Raw genomic sequence first — 18,730 nt, forward strand, 5'->3', positions numbered from 1 at the left:
TCAACCTGGTTGAGGTTTGGTTTTTTTCCTTCTTTTTTTTTTTCTTTTCCCATTCCTTTCTATAAATAAACACTGTAAAGTTCTTGGTGATATGGCACTTTTACCTCAAAGGCTGTCCTGGCTAAAAAACACCTTGGTTCACAGTTGTCTCTATTTACACTAGAAAATTTTCTCTTAAAGGGCAACTTAGGAGAGGTTTTTGTCCTTCCCACACCCCCAAACCCCACCCCCACCTCTTCTTGTTGGGTCATTAACATTTTTTTTTCTTTCCTTTCCTTCCAAACAATTAAAGAAATAAATAGAACACTTATCCTAAATGCGACTGTAATCGAAAATCAAATTTAACACAACATATGATTGTCTGGAAAATTGGCAGCAATGACAGTGGGATCAATTAGGGGGTATTTGGCACATTAATTTAAAAAAATTGTCCTACTCCCTGGTTATCAATCATACAACACGCAACCTTAACACACGATTTTGGTCCTTCACTAGATACTTATATTAACATTATTTTTTTTCACAATGAGGATATCTAATGCCAAAAAAAAAATACTGTTAACAAAGAAATGAAAAAGAAAAGAATTAGAAAAAAATTACAAGTTATATACAGATTAAGGTAAATTCCATCAGGAAAAAAACCACATTATTATTTTAAATTGGCCCCTGTGGGAATAATTTAAAACCCATTCGAATGGGCAAGTACTGTGGTGCTGGAGGACAGGTCGATGTTCCCAGGAAAGGAATGTTCTAGCTTAAACTCTTAGAGCCTGGCTAACAATGGTGGACACAGTTTGGTTCTTGAACCGCTTCTTGCCAAGATCTTGTGCAAACATTGGAAACGGGAGTTAAATAGTGTCTTGTGAATCCAGAGTCCGAGGCGCACATATGAACTTGGCAGCTTAGAAGTCTCTGACCCCCGTGGGGAGCCACGGAGAGAGCAAACTGGAGTGGCTATTTGGTCCTCCAGTCCACATCACAAAAGGCTGAGGAGCGAGGTGGCAGGGAGCAGGGCACAGTTCTAGGGAGACCCAAGGATGGCCAATGGTCCCCGAATCTTGAATAGGGAGGTGGGGACCAGGGACAACAGAAGCAAGAAGGACCCCCTTGGATCTCTGGAGAATTCGGTGTGTAAGAGACCAAGGACTCCCTTTTTATTCGCCTCAGTTGCACCTCCATGTCCTAGGTGGCTCACATCAGCCCAAACTGTGAAATTCAGGCGCCACGGATGCATTTGCCAGCAGACCCCTCCCATGGGGCAAAATTAGGGGTTCCCTAACTCTAGCTACAAGTCACTTAGTGGCAGGCACATTTCTTAGTCCCAACCATGGGGCAGTCCTATCTGCTATGACACCATGTCTAAGAATGGCTCAGGAAGGTCCTTAGTTTTTATTCTAATAGGGTTTTTACATATGATCTCCATGAGCCTTCATTTTCACTTTTCCTTGTGGACAAACAGGATCAGAGAGAGAGGAAACAAAAGGTGGGGGTGGGGAGAAAAAAAAAGTCCATGGTTGTCCTAAAGGATTTAAAAAGCACGGGCAATCCTATGCTGTGCTTGAGGCTGGGTAGTATCCAGGAAGGAACTGATAGTTCAAATCAAGGCAAAACTAGTTTAAAAAAAAAATTTGCAAGTAATTTCAGATTTTTAAAAAAATACTTTTAAAAAATTCATGAGCTCAAAGAGAATCTGTAACAACAAGATGACTAAAACAGTTATTTCTGTCCTTTTCATTATATATGAAAAAACTCCCAATAACCCAACAACTTAAAAGTGATCAATCTTTTTAGCGCCCACCTAGGTCTATTCTTTTCCCTTAAGAAGTGCCATTCAGGTCCCCTGAAATGGCCAAATGGCTTTAATTTCAGATGAAAAATTCTACATTAGCTGGTCTCAGGGTGAGGGAGGGGAAGATGCTGTCTCACAACTCTAACGAACTAGGTTTTGATTGCTGTTAACGTGCTATCATTGTACCACAGATTAGCCGTTTCCAAAAACTATTCTTAGAGATGGTGAAATCCTGGGACTGCTTCAGGGATTCTCTGGGTTCTGAGGTTCAGTTTGAGAAATCAGAGACAAACTACGGTGGGTAGATTCAAAACAAAACAAAACAAAACAAAACAAAAAAAACCCAAATCAGGAGTTGCAGATCACAGGTGAAGAGTTTTGTTTCCCCAGCCCAAAGCCTAGAGACTTCCCTGAGGATCTCTGCTCTGTCTTGTGGTTGTCCAGAATTTCTGTGAGGAGGCATTAATAGCGTGGTAGTCTTCTCACTCTGGACTCTGTCCCCAGTGCCTCCGTGACCTCTCAGAGGTGGTTAATGGAGTTGAAGGCCCCCGTCTCTGATGCTGCTCCCGTCATGTTCAACCAAGCGTCCAGAGAATTCTGGGAGGAAGCGTGAAGAGGAGCGTTCTCAGAAAGAGAAAGCATCATTGCATAAGCCTGGTGAGAAGGAAGACCACAACACAGACAAAGAGCAAAAGAGATGAGCGAATGGATCTATTACGAACATCGAGAAATCCCAGACAAGTGTCCCAGCTATTCCCTTGGAGCCCACCCTGGAATACCACCCAGACAGCCTCACCTTTATAAGGAGTAAGTAGCTAGCTAGGTAGGTCATGACATTCCTCCTCCTTGTTCACAGGGCACTTTTGTTCTTTACCTCTCCAAGGTACTTTTCTGCCATATTGGATATCATAGACATTTGTGTTTTAGTCTTAGCCTCCTACTAGACTAGAAGCCCCGTGAGGGAAGGGACACTGTCATGATTGTATCTCCCCAGGGTGAGTATGATATACAATCCTGGGCAAAGGAAAAATCATTGCTCGTTGCCAGCAAGTATGAACAAAGCCCACCCCTTGAGGTGATAGTGGACCCAGGCATTAAGTGGGAGAGTGGGAATAGGTCTGCCTATCTTAATTCTGTAGGGACTCCCATCAAAGCCAAGTCCATGGGGATGGAGTGCCATGATTATCCCAGGCTGAGAGAAACACCACCATACTTTGTTGCCTCAAATCAAATCTATGGTGCTGAGAAGTGCACTTTCTTCTACTTCTTATAATTTCAGTGGTCTGAGCTTAAGACAGTGCTTAATGGTGCCTGGCACATAGTAGTTCCTTAATACATTTGATTGATTGACTGAATCAATATGAAATGTTTCCATCAGAGCCCCAGTGTGATTTTTATAACTGCCTTCTTGTTGGACATGATTGAACTTAGAGGGAAAAACAAAACAAAACAAAAGTTCCTGTCCACTTCCTACAGGTGATGCCCTTAGCAGGGTTAGTAAAAAGACAAAAGACAGAAACATGCAAATGGCTTGTGCCGAGCCCCCATCCGTGTTCTCTTCTCAACCTGCCTAGACAGACAAGGTAACTTTAGCTTGACATTTACTTAGCACCTATCCTGGGTTGGGTCTTACATAGAACATGGAAAAGAAATCAACCCCACTCTCTAGGATCTTAGATATATCCCTTAGGTCAATATCTCAAGGACATGCAAATTTGTTGGTGTGGGAACTCCTGCTGATGGACCTCATAACCCACCTATAGAGATCTTGCCCAGAATCATACAGAGAAGGGATTTGAACCCCAGTTTTCCTGACTCTACACCTAGCACTCTTTTATGCCTCTCAAATAGCTTCTATTTCAAGAGAACACAACATGAAAGACATTTGCTCTGACTCCATTCTGTTTTTCTCCCTTATCTTTGGGACTCACAGGATGTATATACATCAACTTTTTTTTTTCAGGACACTGAGGGTTAAATGAATTGCCCAGGGTCACACAGCTAGTAAGTGTCAAGTGTCTGAGGTCATATTTGAACTCAGGTCCTCCTGAATCCAGGGCCAGTGCTTTATCCACTGTGCCACCTAGCTGCCCCACCAAGTCCGTTTTCTTAAGACTGGCCTAACCAGTCATGAAGAGTTGGCTGCCCACCAAGTGATGAAACTTTTTTGGCCATGGCAACCCAAGAAACAAGGGAAAATTCAAAACAAAGAAGCATTCCCCCCCTCCCAATCATGACAGTGATAGTAGAAGGGGCATAGGGGACACAGGACTCTAAGACTCACACCATTTTTTGACTATCAACAGACTTAATTTTGATCCCCTTGGGACAATGAAAGTCATACAGAATGGGCAGGCCTGGGTGGATTGCCATCTGCATGGATGGAGAGAATTTAGGAATTGAGAAGATCACAGATCCATTCCTTGATTACAGCACAGGTGCAGGTCAAATTTAGGATGTAATTTTATCTGAGCAGATCCAAGAAACAGCAGCATGGCAAATTGGCTGGGGCGGGGCTGGGGGCCGGGCGTGGGGGGGGGGAGGGAACTTGGCTAGCCTTTGAGCCAGGAAGGCCTGTGATCAAGCCCTGTCTCTGGCACATCCTTGCTATGTGATTCTAGGCAAGCCTCCTCATCTCTTATCATCCTCGGTTATGGCTTAAGACTCTAAGTCTCAGAGAAAAGTGCCAACTTGAATTGGCATAGGGAATTTCCTCATCTGAGAGGTAGGTATATGGATAAAATCACAGCCCCAGTGCCTATCCTGTATCTCAGGGTCACTACAAACAATGGGGCAAGAAAACTGCCCCATGACCATCTAGCCAGAGGCTTGGGTTCAAAAAAAGTGACCAAACCCTGGGAAACTGCCAAGTGGGAATGGGTCTGAGGGCAGCCCTGTCTGAGGGGCCGTCTGGTGGGAACCAAAGAGCTGCCTAGCCATGGACCCCAGAGGCTGTTGGCAACCCAGTGGGAAGGGAGGGGAGGAGGCAGGCATGATGCTTGGAGAGAAAGATACCTACCTGGTTTTTAGCCTGCCTGTACAAGGTTTGTTTTATTGCCTCAGAGTCTAAGGTGGAATTAAACACATCTTTAACTTCAAATGCTTCCTCGGCCGCTTTACGGAGATCCAGCCCCTTCCCAAAATTCGGCATCTGCTCCAAATCTAACAGGCCGGCTTCTTCCTCCTCCATACACCTGTACCAAGGACCAGGGGGAGGGAAGGGGGTGACCTGTTTGTTAGCTGGTCTGGCCTTGGAGGGCTTTGACTGATGCCCAAATGGCTGACTGTGCCTGCATGCATACCCCACAGAGCTTCCACAAGCCACATGCACAAAGAGACGGACACACAGACACATACAGACAGGAAGCTACACACGCACACACACAAACAGACATACACAGACATACATGGGATGCAGGGGTGGGACACAAGAACAGAAATCCAAAGGAAAGAAGGATGGCGGTCATGGGCGGTCACACTGCCAGCACCCAGATCATGCCCTCAGGTTGCCTGTGAGCATGGGTTTAGATGCTTGCCGTCTGGCAGGGCTGGTTGATGGATAACCAGTCCTTAATTACTTTGGGAACCTAATGCAGTTCTTAATGGAGGTCTGGGATTCCTATTCCCAGGGGATGGGGGTTCTGGGGGTGATTTGCTGGGAAATGGGAAAGAATTCCCAGAATTTCCTGATGGAAAGTCCTGGAATGGCCCTTGGGGTGATGGTGGTGGTGGTGGTGGTGGATGGTGCTGAAGGATCCGCCAGAAACAGGCTCTGTTCTCCACCTGTTTGACCCCACGCCATTCCACTAGATTCCCTTGGCCTTGGGAGTTGTCACAATCCCTTTTAGAAGGGCGCTGTAATGAGCCCCAAGTCATGGGGAGCCCCTTCTCTCCCCATCCCTGACAAACTCTAAGCCTGATGTCTAAATCACCAGAAGTCTTCAGGGAAGCATTGTGATAATCCAGAATCCCAGATTCTCAGCATTGGGAAGTTACCTCAGAGGCTAATTAGTCCAAGCCCCTGATTTTACAGATGGAGAAACTCAGCTCCTTTCCAGAGAGGGGAAGCAACTTGCCCAAGATCACACAGGAGGTTCAAGGCTACAAATCCCTCCACAAAGAGATTTCTTCCACAGAGTTCTCAATTCTCTGCCACCCCTGGCCAACAAATATGTCAGCTGTGGTCAGTTTCATTGTTCTGATCCATCCCGTAGGTGTGGGACTTCATCTCAAGTCTAAGGCCCCTGGCTTTGACCTTAGTCTCCAGAGATTTATTTATAAATTTTGCTCATTAACGTCCACATGTAACTGAAGTTGGACCACTACAGGGGATGACTGATCAAGAAGCTTGGAATCAGGTCATTGGATCACAGACATATATGGAAGGGACCTTTGAGGTCATCGACTCTAACCCTTTAATTTTACAGATGAGGAAACTGAGGCTGAGAATTGAAGTGACTTGTCCAAGGTCACACAGCTCCATCTGAGGCAGGGTTTGTATCCAGGCCTTCCTGAGCCCATGTCTATTCCTCTAGTGGCCTGAGTTCTTGGACGTTGTCCAAGGTAGTAGAGGGGAGGTGGGCATCCAGGGGTTTTCTAGCTCTGATGCTTTGATCGGCAACTATTGAAAATATCCAACTTGCAGAGGTTTTATGCCTCCTTAGCCATCTCAGCTAATTCCTCTGGGCCTTTCAGGGACCTGCCCAATGTTTCTAGCTTTGTCAGGACTCAACCAGCAGGAGGCAGAAGAGAGCAGAGATCCCTGCCATGATGTACCTAGCACCTCCCACCTCACTGGAAATGTTTGCTTTTCCCTGAATGGGGTCAAGGACCAAGGGAGACCTTTTCAGCCCCTGGGGAAAGAATATCAGGGCTAGAGGGAACATGCATGCAACAGTAGATAAAGAACTGGACTGGAGTCAGGAAGTCCTGGGTTTGAATGCTACCTAAAATGCAGACTGTGTGACCCTAAACAGGTCACTTAACCTCAGTTTTCTCCTCTTTCAAAGGGGGATCATAATAGCACCTACCGCACAAGGTGGTTGTAAGGGTTAAATGAGACCATCTGTGTAAAGTGTTTTGCAAATCTTAAAGCACTATATTAATGTTGGCCATTATTATTATATATAATTTATTATTATCAATATTGTCTTGATCCTGCTGCCGACTATTTACAGGCATTTAAGTCAATCACTTCTCTTCTCTGGCTTTCAAGTTTCTCTCCCATAACATGAGGGGGTTGAACTCAATGATAACTAGGGCCCCTTTCAGTTCCAGTCCCATGAGCCCATGCAGTTGGTTGAACCACCAGTCTTTGGATTTTCCTTCTGTGGCAGTAGCCCTTAACTCTGCCCTGAAGATGGCCTTTGGTGGGAGTGGGGGGAGGGAGAAACTATGCTGGAATTGAAGGCTTAAATCAAGTTGGGAGTAAGGCATATTCACAGTCCAAAATAAATAAATAAATAAATATTTAAATAAATAAAGAGATAGATAGATAGATAAATAAATAAAATGAACTAAGCCCCTGTGGCTTGTCAATCAAGCCTCCACCCTCTCAGCCACCCTGGATGGAGTCAGATCCCACAAACCTCCCATGAATATCTCCAGAGGAATGAAAGCACCCACCTTCTTGTGTGATCAAAGCTCATGCTGAGTGATGTGGGCTCTTCATCCTCCTCATCCTCATAGGCTCCTTGGGGTTCTGTTGTGGGGGAGACTGTCTCATCCTGGGACTTCCCCGTCAGGCTGTCATCATCTTCTTCCTCCAGCTCTTCCTCCTCTTCATCTACATCCTCTGACTTTTCGTTGGTTAACCCGTGGCACTGAGAATTGCTATCGATGTCCTGAATTTCTGGCCTGAAAGAACAGGGACAAAAACAGGGTATTTCCAGAGGAGGGGCATTAACCGTGGCCATCTGTACTGGTGCTCTGATCCACCCAGATGGACCAGTCCCAGTAAGACCTTCTCTCCACCCCATTCCCAGCAAATACAATTCAGCCCTCATCAGGGAATTGGGAGGATGCTGTCAAGTTGATTGACAGGGTACTATTTCTTCTAGCTTAATAGATTATTGTGACAGACACAGAAAACAGAGACTAATGAGTGAGACTAGAAAATGACATGCATTCTACTCAATGAGAATCTTCAGATGTTTTGCCCAGATGTTTGGAGAAGACACAGCTTTTACTACGATATATATATATATATATATATATATTTATTTATTTATTTTTTTTTTGGACACCAGGAGGAGAGATGACATTATGCCGTCAATGTAGAAACTAGGAATATGAAGAGGGTAGGTTCTCTGGGAAGTGGTCATCTGTGATTCTTTTTTTTTTCAGGGCAATGAGGGTTAAGTGACTTGCCCAGGGTCACACAGCTAGTGTCAAGTGCCTGAGGCTGGATTTGAACTCAGGTCCTCTTGAATCCAAGGCTGGTGCTTTATCCGCTGCACCACCTAGCTGGCCCCTGCGATTCTTTATCTTTTCATGCAAGTCCACCCTTCCTCCGGCTCCATCACATACACCATCCTTCCGGCCATCTTCAAGCTCTTTTTCTATGAAAAGGGAGGCTGAGACTGGATGGTTTCTTTGGTCTCTTATCCTGTGGTTTTGCCACCATACCTAATGGCCCCAACTCAGTTCCTACAATCAGGGTGTATGACCTAAACTATTTCTGGAGAAGAGGTGCAAGGAATTCACGTCATCATCTGGAAGTCTGTTATTCTTCTAAATATCTGATGGTTTAGTGGCATGTAGATGGTGAGTCTAGGTGACTGGCTCCTGACAGAATAATTGCGTTTCCATTCAGGTCACACAATCATAGAACATAAGAGCTAGAATGGGCTGCTAGAATTATACAATATAAATGCTGGAAGGGACTTGGAACATTGAACCTAGAATATCAGAGCTAGAAGGGAACTTAGAACAGAGAATGTCAGAACTGGGGTAGAGGTACTTAGAACAGAGGAAGCTTCTATGAGGAACCTTAGAACAGAGAATGTTAGAGCTGAGAGGGCCCTTAGAACATGGGAGGTCAGAGCTGGGAGAGGCCTTAGAACAGGGAATGTCAGAGGTGGGAGGGCCCTTAGAACAGAGAATGTGAGAGCTGGGAGGGCCCTTAGAACATAGGAGGTCAGAGCTGGGAAAGGACTTAGAACAGAAAATGTCAGAGCTGGGAGGGCCCTTAGAACAGAGAATGTCAGAGCTGGGAGAGGCCTTAGAACAGAGAGTATCAGATCTGGGAGGGTCCTTAGAACATGGGAGGTCAGAGCTGGGAGAGGCCTTAGAACAGAGAATGTCAGAGCTGGGAGGGCCCTTAGAACAGAGAATGTGAGAGCTGGGAGAGCCCTTGGAACAGAGGTCAGAGCTGGGAGGGGATCTTAGATCATGGAATATTAGATCATAGAATGACCTTAGAACATAAAACGATCAGAGCTAGAAGGGAGGTCCAGAATTTAGAAAATAAAATGTCAGCAGTGGAAGAGACCTTAGTACCTAAAACATTAGCCCTGAAAGGGACTTTGGAAGCTGTTGGCTCCAATCTTATTTACATCAGTGCTGCTAAACAATGCACAGACAGAGCCTTAGCAGCTCCTGAAAACAAACCCACCTGGGGCTAGGAGTGAAGCACTCGGCCTTGGCTTTATGCTCTATGCATGATCCAAATGTCTTGCATAGTCATCACCTGCCCCTGAGACTGAGGTCTCAAGCTAACTCTCCTCCCTCAAAGGGCTGTCAAGGAAAGGACTCAGTCGACCTCAGTAAGGGTCAAAGATCAAGGAGTATTTTTAATACTGGGATGCCAAGGACAGAGAAGCATATGGGGTGTCCTGATTGGTTTTTCAGTGGAGTAAGTTTCCGGTGCAAAAGAAGCCTTTAAAAAAAACCCCAAAACAACCCAACCCAAACCAAGAGGTCTTCCTTCTCAGGGCTGCCTTTTGTCACCTAGTCTAAACATATCAGGAGTGTGTTTGTTTTAGAGAATTGTGATTGATTTTCCTCTAGTGTATGGCCAAACTCTCCTGGTTGTCTGTAGCCCGGCTGGGCGATACTTTTTGAATTTGGGCTAGATATGTTTTTTTTTCCTCTCTCTCCAAACCTACATCAATCAAAGTTGAAAGATTCCTCATTTCCTCCAGGAAATGCCATCAGAGGGTTTGTTTTGCTGTAGCTCACAGTTTTAACCAAAAAACTACATTGAAGACTCACTTCCTGCCCCTGCATCACTATATCCTATACTCACCTTGAGTGTGTGTGGGGGTCTCAGTTGCTTTATCTGTGTGTTTGTGCATGCATGTGCACGTGCACATGCACGTGTGTGCGTGCATGCGTGTGTGTGTGTGTGTGTGTGTGTGTGTACTGGAAGAAAGTACCTGAAAATGAAAAAGGGGCTTTAAAATAGGAGTTCTTAATTTTTTTCTTTTTTGCACAGGGTAAGGAGAGTTAAGTGACTTAGTGACTTGCCCAGGGTCACACACCTAAGTGTCAAGTGTCTGGGGTCTGATTTGAACTCCGGGCTTCCTGAATCCAGGGCTGGTGCTTTATCCACTGTACCACCTAGCTGCCTCCCAGGAGTTCTTAGTTTTTCTAATCAATGCTGGTGAAGCTTCTGGATTTCTTCTCAGAATAATGTTTTGTTTTGTTTTGTTTTGTTTTTGCGGGGCTATGGGGATTAAGTGACTTGCCCAGGGTCACACAGCTAGTAAGTGTCAAGTGTCTGAGGCTGGATTTGAACTCAGTTACTCCTGAATCCAGGACTGGTGCTTTATCCACTACACCACCTAGCTGCCCCTTCAGAATAATGTTTTAAATGCATAAAATTAACTATATAGGATTATAATATTACTATTAAATGAAATTAAATATAAAACTAATATTTAAGGGGCAGCTAGATGGCTCAGTGGATAAAGCACAAGTTTGTGGACCCCTCAGGGTTAAGAACCTCTATTTTAAGATGTGCCATTCAGCAGATGCAGGTGGAGACTCAAGAGTAGGTAAGTCAGAGAATATTCCCTGAGAACACCAAGCTAAGGATAATAGATGAAATTTGGCCCCAGACTCAGCACTCAGGGCTGCCCTCTCTTCTGACAGTGTGTGTGGGGGGCAGGGTTTCAGTCGTCACACTGAGGAGCACACCCAACACTGATGGAATAACTCAGGGAGAAAAAGAAAGCATCTTTTGTTCAGAGTTGTTCTCTCAATCTCCCTTATCTGACAATTCATCTGTTAAATAATTGAAATAGTATGGGGAACTTCATGGAGGGGGGTGGTGGTGGCAACCTTCTGCAGTTAAACTTGGTAGTGTGTGTGTGTGTGTGTGTGTGTGTGTGTGTGTGTGTGTGTGTACCCACCCATATATGAGCTTAGATTTGTTTCTGCACTCATGTTTAGGGCCAAGACCAAACGCTGGTTAATGTCTGCAGCAGAGAGGGAAAATCTGCCTGTTAATGAACGAGTGTTCTCTGCACCCTCCGATTCTCAAAGCTAAATGTTGGTTTAAATTAGGTTTGTGGTCCCAATCACAGGTGTTTCCACAGGAAATTGCTGGCTGATAATGACTTTCTGATGAAATGCAAGACTATAAAATTCAAGCCCACTTTTGAAATCATCTTTATTAATGACCACCCGTGGACATAATGGAGACACAACCTCTTAACTAAACAAACAAGAGGATAATTGATGGGTTTGTCAATTATTTTTCTTCCTGCATTAATTAGCCAACACTTGGTCTTTTTTTTTCTTCTTCTTCTTCTTCTCAAGACAGCTAAGATTCTGATCATTTGGAGAAAGCATGTTTTCTGGAGAAAAGCTGGATAATGTGAATAATCTGAGCAGCTAACGTTGATATCGGCTGGATAAACACATGACTTCTGATGCCTAGAATGATTGTGGGAGCTGTCTGGGCTGTCTGGTTCATATCAACATTATCCATTTTTCAGGCCCTGCTACTGTATATTATTTCAATCAATTCCTTCCATCAACACCTTTTTTTTTTTTTTTTTAGTGAGGCAATTGGGGTTAAGTGACTTGCCCAGGGTCACACAGCTAGTAAGTGTCAAGCGTCTGAGGCTGGATTTGAACTCGGGTACTCCTGACTCCAGGGCCGGTGCTCTATCCACTGTGCCATCTAGCTGCCCCATCAACACATTTTTTAAAAGCGCCGGGGCAGCTAGGTGGCACAGTGGATAGAGCACCGGCCCTGGAGTCAGGAGTACCCGAGTTCAAATCCAGCCTCAGACGCTTGACACTTACTAGCTGTGTGACCCTGGGCAAGTCACTTAACCCCCATAGCCCCACAAAAAAGCACCTACTGTGTGCAAATGTACTCTGCTAGGTACTGGAGAGATTCAAAGATCAGTAAGTACCCAAGTACCCTGTAGTCTCATCATCCATCAGTTATAGAATATTTTTTTTTTTTTGGTGAGGGCAATGAGGGTTAAGTGACTTGCCCAGCGTCACACAACTAGTAAGTGTCAGGTGTTTGAGGCCGGATTTGAACTCAGGTCCTCCTGAATCCAGGGCTGGTGCTTTATCCACTGTGCCACCTAGCTGCTCCCTATAGAATCTTATAATGATAAATCTTATGATGATATAATATATAAGGATATAAATTCTATAATATATTTATATTATCCATTTATAATATAATTATTTAGAACAAAATTCTATATTTGATATAAATATATAATATATCTATATAATAATTGTATATTATGCTATATGATTACATATAATCTTATATTATTTTGAACTGGAATAAATTTTTACTGGTGAGAAAACTGGATCCTAGAAAGAGAAAATCACCAAGGTCACACATTGGGTTAGATGGCAAAGGCAGGACTAGGAATAAAATCTTTCCAATATAAGACCATGATAATTCATGAGGATCTACTAAAGTGCAGAGGGGTCACCATCTGTGTTAAAGGAGGGAGCATCCAAGGAGCTGAAACCCAAGATAATTAAAGTATCCAAGCATTTCAAGTTATACTAAATTGGAAAAGCACTGGTGTCTTATGTAATGGGAAGACTAACTACTTCAAGATTTGGATTTAATTTAATTAATTTGACTTTTCCCAAGGGGTGGGGCTTAATGAGGCATTTTTGAGTTCTGGGTACCTGTTGGTTTGTTTAATCATGTCACTCTTCTCCTCAAGAAGCTTTGGTGGCTCCCTGTGGACTCCATGATAAAATGTAACCTTTACTGTTTGAAATGGAAAGGTTTTCCTAAGATGGCTCCCATCTTTCTTTCCTGGTCACCCTCTATACTCTTCTAGTCCAACCAAACTGGCCTGCCTTCTGTTCTCCATAAATGATGGTCCATCCCCGTCTCTTTTCTTTTCTTTTCTTTTCTTTTTTAGTGAGGCAATTGGGGTTAAGTGACTTGCCCAGGGTCACACAGCTAGTAAGTGTTAAGTTTCTGAGGCCGGATTTGAACTCAGGTCCTCCTGAATTCAGAGCTGGTACTCTATCCATTGTACCACCTAGCTGCCCCACACCATCTCTTTTCTGTGGGCCTTTTCCTAGGTTGTCCCTCAAGCCTGGAATGCTTGCCCTCCTCATCTCTTGGAGGCCTGGGCTCTCTTTGAAGTGCAAGAACCCCTGGCCTGATGTTCTCCATTGTTAATGTTTCTCTCCACCAAAAAAAAAGTTACTTTGTATCTGTTTTAGATAAATATTTTCATTCACTCATCTCCCTGTGTGTTTTCTTGCCATTAGGCTGGAAGCTCCTTGAGAGCAGGGATTGTTTTGTCTTTATATCCCTAGTACTTAGCCCAGTTTTGGGTACATAGTAGGTGCTTAATAAATGTTTTTTGATCGATTGACAAGCAGCTACTGGCACATAGTAGGTGCTTAAAAATGTCTGTTGGATTAAATTGAACTCAACTGAATGTGAGGGAGCCATCCTGAAGAGCAGGGGCAAGGGCACAGGCAGAGTCACCTCATCTGCTGGTGGGTTTTAACAGCTTGTTCCTGTGGGAAGTCACTGGGCAAAATGTGCCAGGAGACCCAATAAATCTGTCTAATCAATGGGTTCCTTCATATCTGGCTTCATCGGCCAGGGTTGTGAATTATGACTACTTGCCGAGATGTGGGCTTGGCATCATATTTAGGGTGTTCCGGAAACTTAGAGTTGAGGAATGAAAAGAATTCAGAGCAACTGAGTCCTGAATAGCACAGAAACAACGGAGGACTCCTGAGCTTCAAGAAAATCCTAGCTCTGTGTGTGGGGGGTGGGGGGAGGGGCGGGGAGAGCAGGGAGAGATCCATGACTGGTGATCCCAAGATTCAACTCACTCTTTGATGGCCAAGGGACAGGTTGCTGAATCTCTCTGAGCCTCAGGCTTAGCTACTAAATCATAGATAGGCTGCTATCTGCATGGGTGAAGGGAGGTCCCACAGCAGATGAATGTATCCATCATTCATTTATTAATGTACTATGAAAAAAATCAAACAATAATACTGCTTTGAAAGGGGGAAGATGGATATAGTAAATTTCTGTTGTACTGTACTTTTGGTTTTTTTTTTTTTCAACCTAACCTAGGATAGAAACACTAGGAATCAAATCCCAGATAGATCTAAGCAAAGAATAAAGATGACAAGATAGAGTTAAAACATAATGCTAATCAATAGATCTATTGGGTCCACAGAGTCAGAAACAAGGCTCTGCCCCTGCTAGCGAAATGGGCGGTGTGCCTTGGAGAGATGGTCAGTGACTGGCCTTCACTGTCACGGCCACACACGAGGCAGGAAATCCCATCCAGCACTCTAACATATGGCTATGCATCACAGTCATGGAATCAGCTCAGCCAGTGACTGAGGATAGCGGAAGAACAATGAACAAATTCTTGAATTGATGCCCTGTCTATACAGTACTTTTGCTAATGCTAATCATTTGCTTGTTTCAACTTAATCTGGTTCCTTGAAGTCATTACTGGCTGGGAGCAAATGAAAATTTTTGTGAATTGGAGCTGACGTTTGAATTTCAGAGTGGTCAAGACTTTCTATTATCAGTATGACCAATAAAACAAGAATGAATGAATGAATGAATGAATGAATGAATGAATGAATGAATGAATGGAAAATAGCTATTAAGCAGTTACTAAGGGCTAAGTAGTGGGGGCAAAAATTGCAAAAACAAATAGGCCCTACCCTCAATGAGCTTATATTCTAATAGAAGAGAGAATAATACTTAAACTAAAAAACAAAAAATCCAAACAAATGATTCTGCATCACAGAAGAAAGAATAAACAGAAATTCAATTCAAGTAAATACTTGGATTTTGGTTTTTGTTTTTTTTTGGACCATGGTCAGTTCTGGGTAAAGCATCCATGCGCGCACACACACACACACACATGCACACACACACGCACACGCGCGCGCGCACACACACATACATGCACACATACACACGCACATGCGCGCGCACACGCGCACACACACACATACATATCAACTCTTGGCGTTGTTTTTTACAATGAGAAATGGGCCCTTTGGGTCATTCATATGATAATAACTATTATTACATTTCTTACCTTTTATCCGTTAGAGTTGATGCTTGGTTCAGCTCGCTATTTGCAATAAAGTTTCTGATTTCAGAGAAATATGAGTCCTCTTTTTCATCTAAAAGTGCATGGTTGTCTGATTCTGAGTTGGGGGAGGAAGCACTGGTCCCAAGGTGATTGGTAATGACTCCGGCGTGCTGGCTCACTGAGAAGGAATCATGGGTGGGGGAGAAAGCCATGAGGAACAATACTCTTCATTACTCCCCCTGTCCTGGAGGCTTGAAATCAGCCAAGGCCCAGCCCAGCCAATCTGGGGCCAAGCGGGAAAGCAGGGCTGACCGCAAACTCGGGGTGTTTCTTTTTAAATATTTGGAAAAATCTCAGATTGTATGTTTTAATTTAACGAAAATACTTTTCTGGGGTGAACAAAAGGATTCTTATGCAATCGATTGACTTGCACCCTCTTGGTGACCCTTCTACCTTTCTCTACTCCCCTCTCTTCCTGTCTGAGGTCACGGGCCTTCTCTGACATGACGTTTTTCAGGACTCTTCCAGTTCCTGGTACCCCCCCCCCCTGAAATTACTTTGAATTGACTTTTTATGTATTTATGTATTGGTATGCTTTTAAATCAATAGCCTTCAATTCTGTAGTCTTATATATCTGTGTTAGCTATGTATCTTAGATATCACAGGATCACATATTGTAGAGGTCACTCAAGAAAGCCCCTCATTTTACAGGTGAGGAAACTGAGACCAAGAGAGGAAAAGTGACTTGCCCATGGTCTCACAGATAAATGACTGGCAGAATTTTAACTCAGGACCTCTGATTCCAGAACCAGTGCTCTTTTCACTCTCTTAGATGTAGTGTGGTTTAGGAATAGAGAGAGATGGTCTTGGAGACCTGGATTCGAGTTCTGCCTGTGACCTGTGCTGGGGGTATGACCCTGAACATATCACTTGATTCCTCATTGCTCTAGACAGCACAAAAGAGGTGCTGACCTGCATTGATGGAGAGAATTTCCTCCTGTGAGAGTTCCTATTTCAATGAAATCACAGTTCCAGTTTCTATTTCATATTAAATTATATGTGCATATATATATGTGTGTATATAGGTAAATATTACTATATAAATATACGAAATGTGCATAACTATATATCTATAACTGTACAAAACTATATATACATAGATATAATACAAACTGTACATAATATACATCTATAACTGTACAAAACCACATATACATATACATATGCATGCACACATATACACATCGCATATATAAATGTAACACACATGTGCATACACCATACATGCATATGCATATACACACATAATACACACATATACTACACATAGACATAGACATAAATAAAATGTTCTAGGGGACAACTTTATTTTTGCTTTTCTCTGTCCCCTAGAACTGAGCTCAGTGCCTGGCACATTAAGGCCTGCTTATTGTAAATGCTTACCCTATTTCTCCCTTCTTGTCTCTTTCCCTCTGACTTTTGTTTTCTTCCTCTTCTCCTATTTCTCATTTTCCCCTCTGATGCTCTGACTGCATAGGACTGTGGCAGGCCAGGTCCTCAAGCTAAGCATGGCCCAAGGTATAAAAACCATTCTGAGTTTTGGGCCATACAAAAACAGGCATTGGGCTGGATTCGTCCTGCGGGCTGTAGTTTACTGACCCCTAGTCTAGGCAGCTAGGTGAATGGAATGCTGGGCCTGGAGTCAGGAAGACATGAGTTCAAATCTGGCCTCAGACACTTCCTAGCTGTGTGACCCTGGGAAAGTCACTTAAACCCCATTTGCCTCAGTTTCCTCATCTGTAAAAATGAGCTGGAGAAGGAAATGGCCAACCACTCCAGTATCTTTGCCAAGAAAACCCCAAGTGGGGTTATAGAGAGTTGGACATGACTAAATAATGACTGAATGACCAAAGAAAATACTCAAACAGTCTACCTGGGACATTCTCATGTTCATGCTTCTTCAGGTGTCTGTCCAAGTTGGTCTGTTGTCCAAAACACCGATTACACAGGTGACACTTAAAGGGCTTCTCCTTGTTGTGGATATTTCTCACGTGCCGCTGGAGATTGGAGGAAATGCTGAATGATCGGTCACAGTATTTACACCTGCAAGACACGTCCCAAGACCCATGAGTTAAGGGGGAGAGAATAAACACCATTATTAGAGACCAGTCTCCCTGAAGCTGAGAGTCAGTTCAGGCTCAAAGTCAGTTGGTCTGAAGGGACCCCAGAAGTCATCCAGTCTTAAAATTTACCTAATGAGTGGGAAAGTATTTTCTGAAGCACCAAAGAAACAGAAAGAATCAGCATGGTGGCTCAGTGGATAGAGCCCTGGGCCTAGAGTCAGGGAGACCTGGGTTCAAGTACGGCCTCAGATACTACCTAGCTGTGTGTCCTTAGGTGAGTCACTTAACCTCTGTTTGCCTCAGTTTCCTCATCTGTAAAATGGAGACAATAACAATACGTACCTCCTAGGGTTGTTGTGAGTACTAAATGAGCTATTTATAAAGTGCTTAGGGAATGCCTGACAAATAGTAGGCACTATAGAAATGCTTGATGTTATTATTTTTTTTCCACAACTTCAATGAAGAGGAAGCAAAAGATTGCAATTCATAAATTTTGGTATGGAGAACCATAGAAAAATCAAAGTGCAAATGGTGGTTTATGGAGATGCTCAGAACTATAACTAAGCCTAAGAACCTGGGCCTTTATTCCAAGGTGTCAGGATTTAGAGAGTGCTAACGATACTTGAGGGCCTTCTATAGTGTAGGAACAATTGAACTTTGCAGCTATTGAAGAAGAAATTTGTCAAAAGAGATGGGGGGGGGAAGCTAGGTGGCACAGTGGATAGAGCACCACCCCTAGAGTCAGGAGGACATGAGTTCAAACCTGGCCTCAGACACTTGACATTTACTAAGCTGTATGACCCTGGGCAAGTCACTTAACCCCAATTGCCTCACAAAAAAAACAAAAACAAACAAAAAAAGAGATGGGGGTGGGGCAGCTAGGTGGTGCAGTGGATAGAGCACTGGCCCTAGAGTCAGGAGGACATCAGTTCAAATCCAGTCTCTGACACTTGACACTTACTAGCTGTGTGACCCTGGGCAAGTCACTTAACTCCAATTGTCTCACCAAAAAAGAGAGATCCCTGGGTATGATGATGGCTCTGCTCTGGCCCCATTAACCTATCTCCCTACATATCACCTGATGTGGGAGTCTCCCCCCAAACAGGGTTGAAAGGTAAGAAGGCTGATAGCTCTGGCTCTGGGGATCCTCCCTCTTCCCCATTCTAAAAGGTTGATGGGGAAAAGAAATGTTTCCTTGCTAAAAGGGGAAATGAATAGTAGTGAAGGCATAGATCAAAGGTTAAAAAAGTGTAATCCCTGTGTCATATTACACATGTAGTGCT

The 18,730-nt window shown here is 43.7% G+C and overlaps 1 protein-coding gene across 1 annotated transcript in view; it reads right to left on the reverse strand.

The window, feature by feature from the left end:
• Nucleotides 1-252: 252 nt before the first annotated feature.
• PRDM16 (PR/SET domain 16) overlaps nucleotides 253-18,730 on the reverse strand; it is a 669,813-nt gene continuing 651,335 nt past the window's right edge. The window contains exons 13-17 of the mRNA XM_043997654.1: nucleotides 17,258-17,427; nucleotides 15,328-15,502; nucleotides 7,415-7,645; nucleotides 4,809-4,983; nucleotides 253-2,443 (exon numbers count right to left, since the gene is read on the reverse strand). Coding sequence (XP_043853589.1) covers nucleotides 2,309-2,443; nucleotides 4,809-4,983; nucleotides 7,415-7,645; nucleotides 15,328-15,502; nucleotides 17,258-17,427 — 886 coding nt within the window. The 3' untranslated portion in view covers nucleotides 253-2,308. The remainder of the gene's footprint in view (nucleotides 2,444-4,808; nucleotides 4,984-7,414; nucleotides 7,646-15,327; nucleotides 15,503-17,257; nucleotides 17,428-18,730) is intronic.

The sequence above is a fragment of the Dromiciops gliroides genome, chromosome 3 (genome assembly GCF_019393635.1).
Source record: "Dromiciops gliroides isolate mDroGli1 chromosome 3, mDroGli1.pri, whole genome shotgun sequence".
In the NCBI taxonomy this organism is placed as follows: domain Eukaryota; kingdom Metazoa; phylum Chordata; class Mammalia; order Microbiotheria; family Microbiotheriidae; genus Dromiciops; species Dromiciops gliroides.